Raw genomic sequence first — 14,340 nt, 5'->3', positions numbered from 1 at the left:
TTTTTTTTCCTTCCAACTTAACAGTACCACATGTTTGCAATGCCTGTCATTTTTCTCCCTCCCTTCTTTCCCACCCCTATCTCTCACATCAAAAGATAAATCAACAATTCTTATGCCTGAGCCCTATCTGTATGAAGATCTTTAGGACTTTTAATATGTAAAACATGGGTATCTGCCTTCTTCTGAAATTGCCTGCTTGGTTGAATTTAAAGTACAAAAATTTTAGTAGATGATGCTGAAAAATATAAGTAATCTATTTAAAACCTACACCCATCTTCATGAGAAAACCACTGGAATTAGCAATGAGAAATTCAACTATGAGAAGCTCAGCTTTCTAATTCTCCCCAAATATTAAAAAAGAGGTCAGAAACAAGAACCAAGCAGGTGGATATTTAAATTGGAGAGTCTTTTGGTTCTGAGATTCCCTTTCACAAAGTCTGGACACCTGTGGCCCTACAGAACTATTTTAGTTAGGTGTATTTTCTGCTCATCCTGAGGTTCTCCAGTAACTCTACCCCAGTAATTTGATCAGGGTTTTATAATCCTAATGGCAAAGAAGTCCTACCACAGTCTATAATAGAGATATTGTTTTCTGGATTTGATAATATCAAGCATCCCCTGGTATTTTTACAAGAGAAGAAAGTATAATGTGGACACCTATTGTTGTCAAGGTCTTTTCCTAGCAGGTTGTGCCAAACTTGTCTTTCCATGTGTAATTTGCTCCTAAGCATATGCTTTTCTAATAATCTCCATTGGCCCATTTTTATAATATTATCTTTCAAATGTTATGTCATTGCAACTGTTAAAAATACTACTAAACAAAGTATAAGAGAATTTGGTTTATATACTGAATGTTTTCCTATAAGTTACCAAGGGAGATGCTGGAGAAAGCAATTCACTCCTCTAAGCTATACTGTCCAGGGGACTCTGGGAAGTGAGAACTCCATTCCTTGGAGCTGATGCCAAGTTTTTTAGAACTACCTAATTGGCAAACATCTTTATAAATGCGTATCTTTTAAACTAAGATAAAATTTGCATGGCATACAATTCAATCTTTTTAAGTGTATAATGCAATGCTTTTTAGTATATTCACAAAGTTGTACAGCTATATGACCATCTAGTTCCAGAACATTTTCATCACTCCAAAAGAAACCTCTCACCTATAAATAGTCCCTCTTCACTCTGCTTTTCCCCAGTCTCTGGCAACCACTAATCTACTCTTCGTCTTAGTGGATTTACCTATTCTGGACATTTCATATAAATGGAATCATACAATATGTGGTCTGGATTCTTTTATGTCTGAATTCTTTCACTCAGTATGTTTTCAAGGTTGTAGCAAGTACTAGTATATCATTCTTTTCTATGGCTACTATTCCATTGTATAGAAATGCCTCATTTTGTTTATTCATTCATCAGGTGATGAACATTTGGTTTGTTCTCACCGGGTATTATGAATGATGCTGTGTTGAACATTTATGTTCAAATCTTTGTATGAAATAAGTTGTCAGTTATTTGGGGTATATACCTAAGAGCTGGAATTGCTGGACACCCAGGAATTTCATTTTTAACTTTGCTGAGAAATTCAGGTGGTATCTTAATATTATGCAGTCAAACCACACAGCCATTACCAGCTCATCCAAAGAAAATATTATTTTCACCAACATCAAAAGGCTTTCTGTAAACAATCAGGATAACCTCCATTAATTACCAAATGCCCTGTGTCTGGTCACTCCAACATTAAAATAAATTAGTCTTATCTGATACAAGTGGTTTCCTGGTAGTTTATGCTTTTCTGGCTGCCTCCAAACTGAGTGAAGATGTATCTGAGAACTGTCAAGGTACACAGGGTGCATTGATGGAGACACTGATGATGAAGGACAGTTAGTTACAGGTTAGTTAGTTACAGGCAGGTATTTTGGGCAGCTTTGGGTTCAACTGTCATATCCTAGGCATCAGTCAATTAAGTCCAAAATCTAGACATGTTTAGCAGATTGAAAGACTGAGTCTCTAGACCAAGAATTGGTAAACTACAGTCCATCCAGATTCAGCCACCAAATATTATTCTTTTTTTTTTAAGTCTGTGGGATGAGAATGATTTGGAGAATGATTTATTAAATAACTATAGCTGGTAAAAGTACTTATATAACATCCTCAATTTTCTTCTTAGCTCAAAGCCTAAGATATTTACTATCAATCCTTTAAGAAAAAGTTTGCTGACCCCTGCTCTAGATGATACTCATGCAAATTAAAGATCAATGAATCAAGCAGAGTGCCAATTTATTAATTTATCACTAGAGATGTCCTTTATCGGTGACCAGAAACCATGTGACCTAAGATATCAAGGACCCAGGAGTTGACTCAGAAAACTGGTAAACATAGAGAATCCAAATAGGAAAAAGGTCTTGTGTGCACATTGGACATGTTGAGATATATTGCTGAAACTCAGGAAAATTCCAACAAAATATTCATTCTTCCCAAAAGACAGCACCTCACTAGCAACTTGGTGGTTTGCTTCCCCTATCCAGTTTGTTTCACCTGAAGAATGCTACACTTGCTCCATTAGCATATTTGACTTCACTGAATCCACCACCCCAGCCACATCTCTTGCTGGCTTATTCTTCTCTCTTCCCAAAGGTCAACAGCAAATCAATATTCACTTGGGCTTGTAGGAACACTGTTTCCTCCTATTATGCACTGATTACATTACACAACACTCAACTCTGTGTATACATCATGATTGTTGCTTGCAAGACATCAAATTTAAACCTACTAATGGGTGATTGATTATGATAAACCAACTTATTTGATGTATTCTTTATCAACCTGAGTCTTTTCTCCAGTCCCACTAGCTTCTCAAAAAGTAATAACTGTGGACTGGAATGACACACATCAATTCTTCAATTTCATTCCAAAATGCAACATACCCAAATGATCTTAATCTCTTCTATTTTTCCACAGACTCAAAATCATCCGCTTCTGTTGGCCTTCTAATCTTTCAGCACAATGAGAAGTTAATCTGTTTGCATTTTATCTCTTCAATGAAAATGAAAAGCTTCTGCTTTTCCCCACATTTCCATCATTGACTTTTCCTTCCTTTCAGTTCCACATAAGCCATGGAGCCTCTTTTACTTGATGTGGAGTGGAGGGTTTGGGGGATTTGGGGGACTAGAACACTTTAGGTCCTTCTTACTAGTTTTAATCTTCCCATTGTTTTAACTTGATTTTCCTATTTCAACATCCTTAATAGTCCTGCCAAATTACCCCTTTTCAAAACTTTCCAATTAGACCTCCAGCTCTCGAAGAGCTCAGGCCTCAGCAAAAAATAGCCACTTCTCCTTCCCTGTCCTTCCCATATGCCTAAACCCATCAGTCAATTCCTGAGCTTCTTTTTGAACAACAGCCATCTTTGGGAGAGCTGGAGCAAAGAATTCCATTATTGTGACAATGTGTTAGTCTACATCTCCCCAGTATTTAAATAAGATAGGTGGAAAAGTTAAAGACGTTACAGATAAGAAACTTCTCTTCACATTCTTTTAAAATGTCATTTCAACTTCCAGTTCAACCAAGGCTTGAGTTTAAAACACCACACAAATATTCTCTGTCTCTCTGTCTCTGTCTCTCTCTCTCTCTCTCTCTCTCACACACACACACACACACACACTCACACACACACACACAGCAGAAATATTTCATTGCAATAACAAATTATTGATAACAAACCAAACCTACTATTTGACCCTCAAACCATCTTGACACTTCTATGTAGTACAAAATTCTCTATGTCAATACGATCAAAAGCTTTCAAAAATTTTCTTCCCAACATATTCTACTTTTAGAGAGCTTCTAAGAAGAAAAAAAAAAAAAAACCTATGTAAGATCCCAGGGAAATAAAATGCAATTTTTAACACTGGGAGTAGAAAAACATTACAACAAGGGACATTCACAACTGTGTGGCAGACTGTACTTAAATCAAAGGATCTTTACAACCAACGGGATACATCTATTCTTTTGCAAATTACTTGGGAGTGACCTTGCCTAAAGGCAAAGAGATACTCTAAATGATTTCTATATTCCTCCTTAAGGTGCTTGAGTTTCCTTTCATCATCATCCCAATAAATGACCAACTATTGCTCTGGGGTCTAGCCACCAGTCACCACACAGAACTTTTTCAAATGATGAAAAGTAGATGTACAAACCTATTAGATGTTCTTTCTGTTAAACGACCAATTCTGAGGGAAGAGTCAATCACTCTCAGAAACCGGGAGGTGGGGACAGCAGCAGAGAATCAAACCCACAGCAGATAGGAATTTCTAGTGTCAAACAGCAGCCAAACTCTATCTGGGCTATTCATACTATTCCTGGTGGTGAAAGCCAGTCGTTTCCCAGCTCACGACTGGCATTCCCTTTCGTTACTTAGGGTTCAGGCAATCAGTCAACATGCGACGGGCAGGAAGCTGCTGGAAAGAGAGCATGTGTCTAGCTCTCGCCTGTGGATGGTCTGCGCCTTGCTCCAGAACGTTTTCTACAGATGCTGCCAGCAGACACTCTGTAATACCTAAACCACAAATCATCACATTCCCCATCCTTTGAGCCAGGGCCTGTGTCCTTGAGCTCCCCACATAGCACAGATATTGACCAAGCTGGCCACTGATACAATAGTCCTTTACAAATGCAGAGTAGAATTTGCCATGCCATCTGCTTGATACACCAAAAAGGAGGTGGACCTAATAACATAAAAATATCCACTGCAGGCAAACCTCAGACAGTAAAGCAGGACACTTCTCAGACATTTTGCCAGGAATGAATCTTGGCTAGCTTACTAAAGAAAACATTCATCAATGTAAACATGTCAGATGTACAACTGTACCCAAAATTAGAGCAAATATGTCTCTGAAATGGAGACATCTTGCAGAAACAGAATCACAGGCAGGCCACTTTAGACTTTTTTTTTTTTTTCCCAAAATCTAAGGAAACTGTCTTTCCTCAGAATAAGGAAGCCATGCTAAATAGCTCTTGTCTGGTTGTTTTAGGAACCAATGTGGGTTTTTTTGTTTTTTTTTTTTTTTTTAATGACTTGAATTTTATCGACTGTGACACATTAAATCCAGCTAAACACAAGAAAGTGTTTCCAAACTGTGAAACTATAACTTAGGTAAAGGGCTGACTGGACAATACTCACACTGAAAAGGTGAGGCAACGTGGTCCTGCCCATATCTTAGTGGGAATGAAGCATCCGTGGACTGCTCTCCCGAAATCACCTTCTGAGCTGGAAAATACTTGGGCTTGAGCACATATTCCTGGGACTGGCCGTGATGAATCATCACATTCTGTGAGGAAAGGGGCGTCACTCTGGGAAGAAACAAAGTGAGGGTAAGAAAATGAATAATAGACTTTTTAAAAAAATCAACTAAGAAGGAAAGAACAAGAAATTAGGTACACTTAGAAAGGAGCACAAATTCCATACAAAGCTCATTTGCTTCTTCAAATACTGTAACTGATCATTCATGGCATAGAAGGAAGGATTAACTGCTTCCCCTTGGAAGCCTCCAACATAAAGGGGAACTGCCTGTCTGGTCAAGAAGCTCGATGATAAACAGGTTACCACTGAGTTCAGGACATAGCTACCATGAGCCTTCCTGCAACATGCATAGCATTTATACTGGAGAAAAAGGATAAGAACAAATATGAAGAAGTGGGTATCATGGGGAATAGGGAGCGGGGAAATAAAGAGAAAGAGTAGAGGAAGGAGATTATGCAAGAAATTCCCATCTTGGTCAGTTTAACAAAATCAACTAAAAACTGAGTCAATGTGGACCAGTGGGACCTTCCAATTTGCCTAATCTGGCAGGTTCGTTGGTGGATCTCTTAGAGTCTCAGTTTCCTAATCTTTTCCCCAGGATCTCTGCCACACAGGGCTAAGAGAAAGAAAATGATTATAAAAATGTGAATACACTTAAACTGAAAAAAAAAAAAGAAAGAATAAATAATTTGAATTCCCTTTTTAAACATAAATGATGATGGTGCCTTAGGGAAACATTTAATTTTTATGCTGTATTTTATAATGATCGGGTTAAATGGTTTCTGATCACTAGTTGCTAAGAATAACTAACCATGCCCCTGTTATCATTTCAATCACACAAGAGAGGACCTGTGGGACCTTTGAACATGACTGCTCTGCTTTCACCCTCCTGGCCCACCCTTTTATCTTCTCTGACAGTTTTCTTCCACTACTTCTAATATATATATACTACAAAATAATAAATATTTGCCTAGATTCAGTCATTCCCTGAGGGACAGAAAGGAAATTCTCATCAAAGTAAAGCTAATAAGTAGTGAAAAATGTAAAGATACAACAACTCCTTCTAGAATATGCAAAAGTGCTACTGAAATTGTTAGGAAAGTGAATCTGAGCAGCAAACTGAGCCTTTGGAAGGAAACCTGCTCCCCAGCATGATCTGACCCAAAAGACTGGCCTTAACGAGGGACTAACAAAAGAGGAAAATAACGGGACACAATGGCAGCTCAGCACAGAGGGTAAACTGTCAAGGTGCCCAAGACACCACCCTACAGCGTCTCAACAAGCAGTAAAAGAACCTTGAAGAAACTGATGGTTGGATTATCCGAGTTGGGCTAAGAAAGGAACTATCCCAAGGGACAAGGCATTCAGAGCAGAGAAAGGAAAAGAAGAGGCTGGGTCAGGTTGCTTCCCTCTTCATGGAGAACCTATATCTATCCCTTTAAACTCTCTAGTCACAGAACACCTGAAAAATTCACCTTGAGCCTGGATTTTCCCAGATGTCATGCCATGCAAGAGCACTCTCTTTGTCACCAGACTAACAACTAAATTACTAAAAGCCTAGGGCTTCACATTGTAAACACTTCTGTTTTGATGATGTAAGTGTTGTTTTGAACTTTAAGTATGTTTTGTTGGGATGGAATAGACGGTGAAACAGCTGGATACATCTGGCGGTCACAAGTCTAATCTGTCAGCCCTTGTGGAAAAGCAGAAACTCCCCCACATCTCAGAAGCAACTTGCTCTCCAGCCATGCTGTCACCCTGTCACTATGTGCTATGACCCACAGAGAGGCATAGGGACCAGCTCCCCTTCAGAACAGGAGAACCCCACATTCCAGGAGACTTAGGCTGCCACAGCAAATTCCAACCCTGACCCAGGCCAGAAAGGTGAGCCTGTGGGTGTGCCTCCCAGATAAGCAAGCGCCTCCCTTCTCTTCCCCCTGAATTAGCAGAAGTAGCAGGCAGCAAGAAATGAGCTGAAAATACCTGTACACTTGGGCTCCTTTTCCCTAAACATAATAGAAAGACGATAAACCAATGACTAAGACCAAGCTCTATCAGGTCAAGGGCTTGAGAACCTTCAGCCAGAACTAACTTAAGGAAATCAGGAATCAAGTCCCACAACCATGTAAATAGCCCCCCGAGTTACAAACACTTTGCAAACATGGAGCTAAACACCACTGCCTTGTTCCCCCAACTTCTTTCCCTTTCCCCAGTGTCAGGAAATAAGCACACAGCCTGCCATCAACAGACCCAGGCCATCTGCCTCACAGCCCCACCAAGAAAGAAGCAAAGCCATGAGCAGACGCCCCTGGAGCAGGAAGGACAGTGCCTGTCACTCATCAGGTACACAATGAAAGGTAAACTCATCAGGTACTCCTTCCTGGCTGGCACCCACCTTCTCCTCCAATCCTATCACTTGCAGTTATTTCTACCTTGGACCTCCTCCTAACAAATGAACATCCTTGTTAAGTCTTTTCTTTTGCTTCTCTTTTATCCAACTATTAAAAAAAAAAATTCGCCCCCCTCCTCTTTTTCTCTGTATTTAAAGTGGGATTTCCTTCTTTTTCCAATGCTTCCAGGGGGGAAAAAAAGGCTTAATTATCACTAGTGAATGTCACAGTCATCATAGCAATAGAATGATAACTTTAAGAGGGGTCAATCTTATTAAAAGAAAATTTAAAAATTTAAAGTTAAAACCTCTAGTTCAAAATATTTGGGAGCACCCACATATCCCCTTTCCTCCAAAGAAGCCCTTAAAATTACAGGTAAGGAAAAAAGATACAAATCCAGAGTTGATATTTGACTCTACATCACAGCACAGCCACACCAGTGGTTTGAAATATTGAATACTCTGTTTGTGAAGAGCAACTGTCAAGCCCCTCAGTGTCCTTCCAATGGGACTTCCTTATCCACTGCCCTCTCCCGAGACAGTCCATCAATCCTTTACATAAAGAGTTCACTTGGGCTGGGGCTGTAGCTCAGTGGTAGAGCACTTGCCTTGCAAGCATGAGGCCCTGGGTTTGATACTCAGCCCCACATACAAGTAAATAAATAAAAATAAAGATACCTTGTCCATCTACAACTAAAAAATTAAAATTAAAAAAATAAGAGTTCACTTGACAGAGCTAGAGACTTCTGGGTTTCTGCTCCAGCACTCATTCTGATTGGTCAGGTTCAGTTCCATACAGATTACTAAATAGGTTATGATCACCCATTATTAAACAAACAAGAGGCCCTTCAACAAATGTGTAAGAGATTCAAGGTGCACTGAGAAATACTAACTGTTGAAGTGGGGTAGAAGCCCCCCTCCCCACTAAATTTTTCTTATTTTACCTTAAACCATAGTAAAAAGTACATTTTACATGAAGATCTGCACAATTTGTGATTTTATTTAGCCAAAACAAGTTTCACAAAACAATATTTACCTTACTATGTGCAAGACACTCTGATGTTTTCTCCTTTATCTTTTAACCATCTCGAGCTGTTCTACATTTATGTCCTAACTTTATCACTCCCTACTGGGTTGCAACCAGTGACTCAAGGACACTGGTGGAAAATCACTCTGAGCACACAGACACAGAGGAGGTTCTTCCCAGGAACCACAGAACAATTCTGGATACTGAAATGATGTAAGGCAAAAGGTGATAATGAGAAGAGGGAATGAACACTGGTTTCTTCATTGAAGATCTATATATGAAGACACTCTAGCAGGAAAACTATTCAAAAGTCAGATTTTTATCCCCCTCAGCAGGCAAAAAAAAAAAGAGCAGTTTTTCTCTAAAAGAATGAAATTATCTGGGGTGAACCATAAAAGTTACTCCTCTAGAAAAAAAGCCCTCTTGTTCTGGCATTTTGAGACCCCGTCGTGTGTCAACTGGTTTCACCTATGTTTCCCCTAAAAGGAATTCTACAGGTGACTAGGAAAATAGGGAACAGAGAGTGATTAAGATGGGGAAGGAAGGAAGAGAGGGGAATCATTAGAATGCAAAATATGACTGAGATTTTGGAGATGCTCGACTCTATGGTAATAAATGTAATTGGCGGAGTTGAGAAAGGAAGAATCCATTCAAACATGATGCTAGAAACATTCTCCTTCAGGAGCTACAGGGATGTTGGCAATGGGCACAGTAAGAATAAGAAGAAACCGTGGCATCTTATTTGACTTTGCGCTGAGTGGTACATTCACAGACAAAATAGTGCAAATGCTATAACTGTTAGAAGCAACCCATGTTACCACCTCTGATGATACAATCACAGAATTAGCTGGAGAAGGTTGGAAAGTCTGGAAGAGGAAGTGAAGAAGAGACCAAGAGATCCACTGCCCTTGTCTTTCCACAAGGAAGGTCATGGGATAACATTCATGACCTTAACAGATGATGCTGACAGAAGAACAAATCGAGGTCTAAATGCACTGTCTGCATTGGCAAAAAATGGAAAACGATCAACACAAAATACTGACTTTGGGATGAAGAAGGCTGGTGGACAAGGGCTCAGATAAATAAGCTCAATCTTCCCCTACAATGACAAGAAGTTTTGAGACAACATTCACAGTAAGTAAATCAAGAAGTATCCATAAGGAGACAACTACCAGAACAACTATAGGTCTGAAAGATTCAACAAGCAAGGAGTGGGAAACCAAGGGGAAAAGTTCTAACAAGACCTGAAGCTTTCCAGTCTGAATGATTGGAAGGGTAGTTTCGGTTCAAGGCCAAGGGGAAAAGTAAAATAAAGAGGTGAGCCTACCCATGGCTGTCAGAAGAAAAGATCAGTGTGTGGTAAAGACGAGGACGTTGGCTGTAGAGACAGAAACATGAGTGGATCTCCAGGGAACAGTCAGGGAAAGCCTCCAACCTTAGGCATAGGGCCATTTCAAGAGGCCATTCAAAGGCAAAATATTTAAAAAAAAAAAAAAACCTGGAAGCACAAAATCCTGGAGGGTAATCAGACTTAATGATGAGGCAAAGAAAATATAGTGGGGGAATCCGAAGAGGAAGAAACAAGTATAACATAGGTCCAGAAATGATTAGTAGAAGAAAGTTTCTAGGAGGAAGGGAGAAGGGATCACCTGCAAACTGCTACAAGGACATATGAAATGAGAAAAGGCCCCAGGGTTTGGTCGTGGGTCACTGGCAACACAAACAGTGTGGGGTCAGTAGCAGTCAGCGTCAAAGCGTGACTTCGCATAGCGAAGGGCTTGGTGGTGGAGATATAGGTGACACACACGGAAAAGAAACATGGAGCCAACAGGGCAGAGGTCGGGACGAGGCTGGCCCTTGAGCTCTGAATCTATGGAAACCCTCTGTGTCTTGTAAACAGAGGGGAAACAATTGCACAAAACTGCCTTCCTTGGAAGAAAGGATTAGTCACTCACTGTTTACATGGCTGCCTTCTGAGTGGCAAGTTCTGGCGCCCAGATGAACTAAACTTTTCCATATTTCTACTAAATCCATTATTTGACCTGCGAGAGGGTGGGAGGATCTGGCACAACACATGGCCCTTTCCATGTCGGAGAAGGGCTCTGGACCTCACAGAAGGGAGCCCCCAACAGGCCTTAGAACATTACCCACAAAAGGTGGGAAACCCTAATCCACCCTAATCCTTTCCCCATGTGGAGTGTCCTCAGGTTTATAATCAGGAATAAGAAAAAACAGAAGAGGAAAGAGTGACAGAGATTACCTCGAGTCCCCCAGCACTGGTTTTCCTCTGTAAAATTCAAGTCATCATGGGGACCCCACTGCCATCAAGGTGTTGGGAAGAGCAAGCGCATGCTACTCAAGGAGAAGCGAGCCACTGAGGAAAAATGCCAGCTATGTTTTGAGAAAACTGTAGCCACACGGAGGATAAAGCAAAGCCCTGGGAGCATGCCACACGGACACGCCACGTACGCATACATGCATGGGAGGCGTGGCCCGCGGACCCCATCATGCAAACGACCTGCGAGACCAAAAAGAAGCAGGCGGTTAGAGGCTGCTGGTGACCAAGGGCAGCACAGACAGACTGCCAGGGACAGAAGGAGGGAAACCACAGCACACCAGAGTCAACATGGCAAAAGAACACAAAACAAGTAACCGCAGGCCTTGAGGACAGCAGGAAAGAAGAGATCTCATGGAAAACACAAGTTGGGAGATAAACCATAAAAAGTCCTGTCCAGCCCTCAAATAAAATGAAAGAGACAAAAGGAGGAGGAGGAAGAGGAAGAGGAAGAAAAGGGGGGATTGAGAAAGTACAAGTAAAGAAGAAGCCACTAGAGGGGGAAGGTGTGAAAATTAGGGAGCTTTAGTAGTGGTCATTGAAAAACATGTTCAACACAACCAAGTAGCTTGGGAACCAGTTTTCTTTTACTGGTGGCTCTTAACACGCTCCCCAGGGACATCCGGCAATGTCTGGAGACATGCTTAAGTATCAAGACTTAGAGATGACAAATGGGCATCTAGTGGGGAGAAATCAGGGACACTACTAAATATCCTGTAATGTACAGGACAGCCCTCTACAAGAAGGAAATATCTGACCCTAAATGTCAATTGCACCAGGGTTGTGAAATCCTGCTCTAAACACGGGCTCCTAAAACCAAATAGTTCTAACAGATACAAGAGTAAAGAGCCAATGTCCTCCAAGAGGTCTACAGAAATGATGGGCCCAGACAGACAAGAAGTTAGACTCAAAACAGATTGAACCTGCACTACCTTCTCATGTGTCTTGTGGAAACACCATTAGTTCAGAGAGGCAGCCCCTGCACTTGAGTTGCCTGGGTAGCAATCTGGTAAGGGAGCTAGAACATACCAAAACCCTGGCGTGCACAGGACTTGGGGGACTATATGTAACAGAATTGCTTGTAGCAACACTACAACACATGGTTGGAAGGAACCTTTATTAAACCATTTAGCACTGGGATGGAGGTATGCCATCCCTGAAGGCGTGGTAGAAAAATAACAGATGGTCAATCCCTGAACTGCTTTCTTTTTGGGGGGGTGGGGGGAATACTAGGGATTGAACTCAGGAGCACTCAACCACTGAGCCACATCCCCAGCTCTATTTTGTAGTTTACTTAGAGACAGGGTCTCACTGAGTTGCTTAGCACCTCACTTGCGCTGAGGCTGGCTATGAAGTTACAATCCTCCTGTCTCAGCCTCCTGAGCCACTGAGATTACAGGTGTGCACCACCACAACAGGCCCTGGACTACTTTCTAAGGAAGGTGGATCCAATCAACTGTACAGCTTTGGTTATTCCTTCACAAATAAATACATCTTGGTCTACACATACAAAGTATTCTTCAGTCTTAAAAAGGAAGAAACATACTGGCACATGCCACAATATGGATACATGTTATGCTGAGTGAAATAAGCAAGTCACAAAGGACAAGGGAACTCAACTTACATGTATTGAGATCAGCAGTCAAATTCACAGAAACAGAAAGTAGAATAGTGATTTCCAGGAAGAGGGTGGGGCGTTTTTGCTAATGGATATGGAGTCTCCGTTTTTAAAGGCAAAAAGAGTTCTAAAAGTGGGTTGCACAACAATGTGAATGTACTTAACACTACTGAACTGTAAATTTTAAAATGGTCAAGATGGTAAGTTTCCCATGAAACCACAATCGATTTTTTCTTAATTTAAAGCTGTAATGGAGAGGACATTACAAGAAGCACAGAAAAGATTGATAAAATGAGTAACACTTTAAGAGATAGTTTCTTCCTGCTTCATTTTTCTTTGCAAGTGCTTGAAAAATGTGAATAGTCTGACCAATTCAATTCAAAGTCAAAGGTTGTCAGAAAAAAATAAAAAGGTTGTCATATTAGAAAAAAGCAAGATCAAACTATACAACACAAAAATTCCATTATAGATATAAAGACAGATAGTGTGAAAGGATAGAAAAAGCCATGACATGGTAATAAGAATCAAAAAAGCTGGAATGGTTATGTTAAAAGCGGGAGGAATATATTTTAGGGTAAAGAATATTACTAAAGATAAAAAAGACCACTTCATAAAGATGAGTCAATTCATCAAGAAGACATTATAATGTTAAATCTTAGTATACCTAATTAATAACTGTACATCAAAATATGTGAAACAAAACCTGTAAAAAAAAGTCCTTAAGAAATAGAAAAAAAACTTAGTTATAGTTGTAGTTTCAACATCCTTCATAAAATAATTGAGACAAGTAGAAAATCAACAAGGATAAAGAAGGTTTTAATAACACTATCAACCAACTTCACCTAATTGACATTTATAGAACACTCTCCCTAACAACAGCAAAATATACTTTTTTTTTCAAGTGCAACAGAGTATTTAACAAGATATCCCATATTCTGGGACGTATAACAAGTTTCAATAAATTTTAAATGATGTGAAACACAAGGTATATTTTCAGGCCATAATAGAATTAAGCTAGGAATCAATGACGAAAATCTCTGGAAAATCCACAAATATTTGAAAACTATAAATATCCAGTGAATCAGAGAAGAAATCACACTGGGAATTAGGAATTACTCTGAATTGAATGAAAACTAAAAACACAACATATCAAAATTTATGGAATGCCACTAAATCAATACCAAGATACAAATCTGTAGCGCTGAATACCAATATTATTAGAAAAGAAGAAAGATCTCAAATCAATGACATCAGCTTCCATAGAAAATGAAGGGGGGAAAAGTAAAAGTGAAACCCAAAGTAAGCACAAAGAGAATAATAACAATAAGGATCAAAGTGGAGATCAATAAAATAACAAAACTAATTCAGGGGAAAATAAAAACAATAAAACCATAGACTATTTCTTTAAAATCAGTAAAACTGATAAATCTCCAGCTAAACTGATAAACAAAAATATCAGAATAAAAAAAGTAACATCTCTGAAGATAAAGAGGGTCATAAGGTCTAATGGACCAACCTGAGGACACTCTCACTGGCCAAAAGATGGAACAACTTTAGTATCAGTGAGAAGAACTGTATTAAGGTTGTTGTAATACATTTAAATCCATCTGGTCCTTCAAAAATATCACAAGAACCTCTGGGAGATATTAAATAATTTATTATTTTAAAAATT

General features: G+C 39.8%; 1 protein-coding gene across 4 annotated transcripts in view; it reads right to left on the bottom strand.

Moving 5' to 3' along the window:
• Positions 1-14,340, bottom strand: part of Ltbp1 (latent transforming growth factor beta binding protein 1) — a 388,495-nt gene that overhangs the window by 243,320 nt on the left and 130,835 nt on the right. For all 4 annotated transcript variants that reach the window (XM_076833843.2, XM_076833845.2, XM_076833846.2 and 1 more), the window contains exon 4: positions 5,180-5,349. In XM_076833843.2, the coding sequence (XP_076689958.1) occupies positions 5,180-5,349 (170 nt within the window). The remainder of the gene's footprint in view (positions 1-5,179; positions 5,350-14,340) is intronic.

The sequence above is a fragment of the Callospermophilus lateralis genome, chromosome 14 (assembly GCF_048772815.1).
Source record: "Callospermophilus lateralis isolate mCalLat2 chromosome 14, mCalLat2.hap1, whole genome shotgun sequence".
NCBI classification, from domain to species: Eukaryota; Metazoa; Chordata; class Mammalia; order Rodentia; family Sciuridae; genus Callospermophilus; species Callospermophilus lateralis.
The sequence above is the reverse complement of the archived record's forward strand: the minus strand, read 5'-3'. Positions and strand labels throughout refer to the sequence as shown.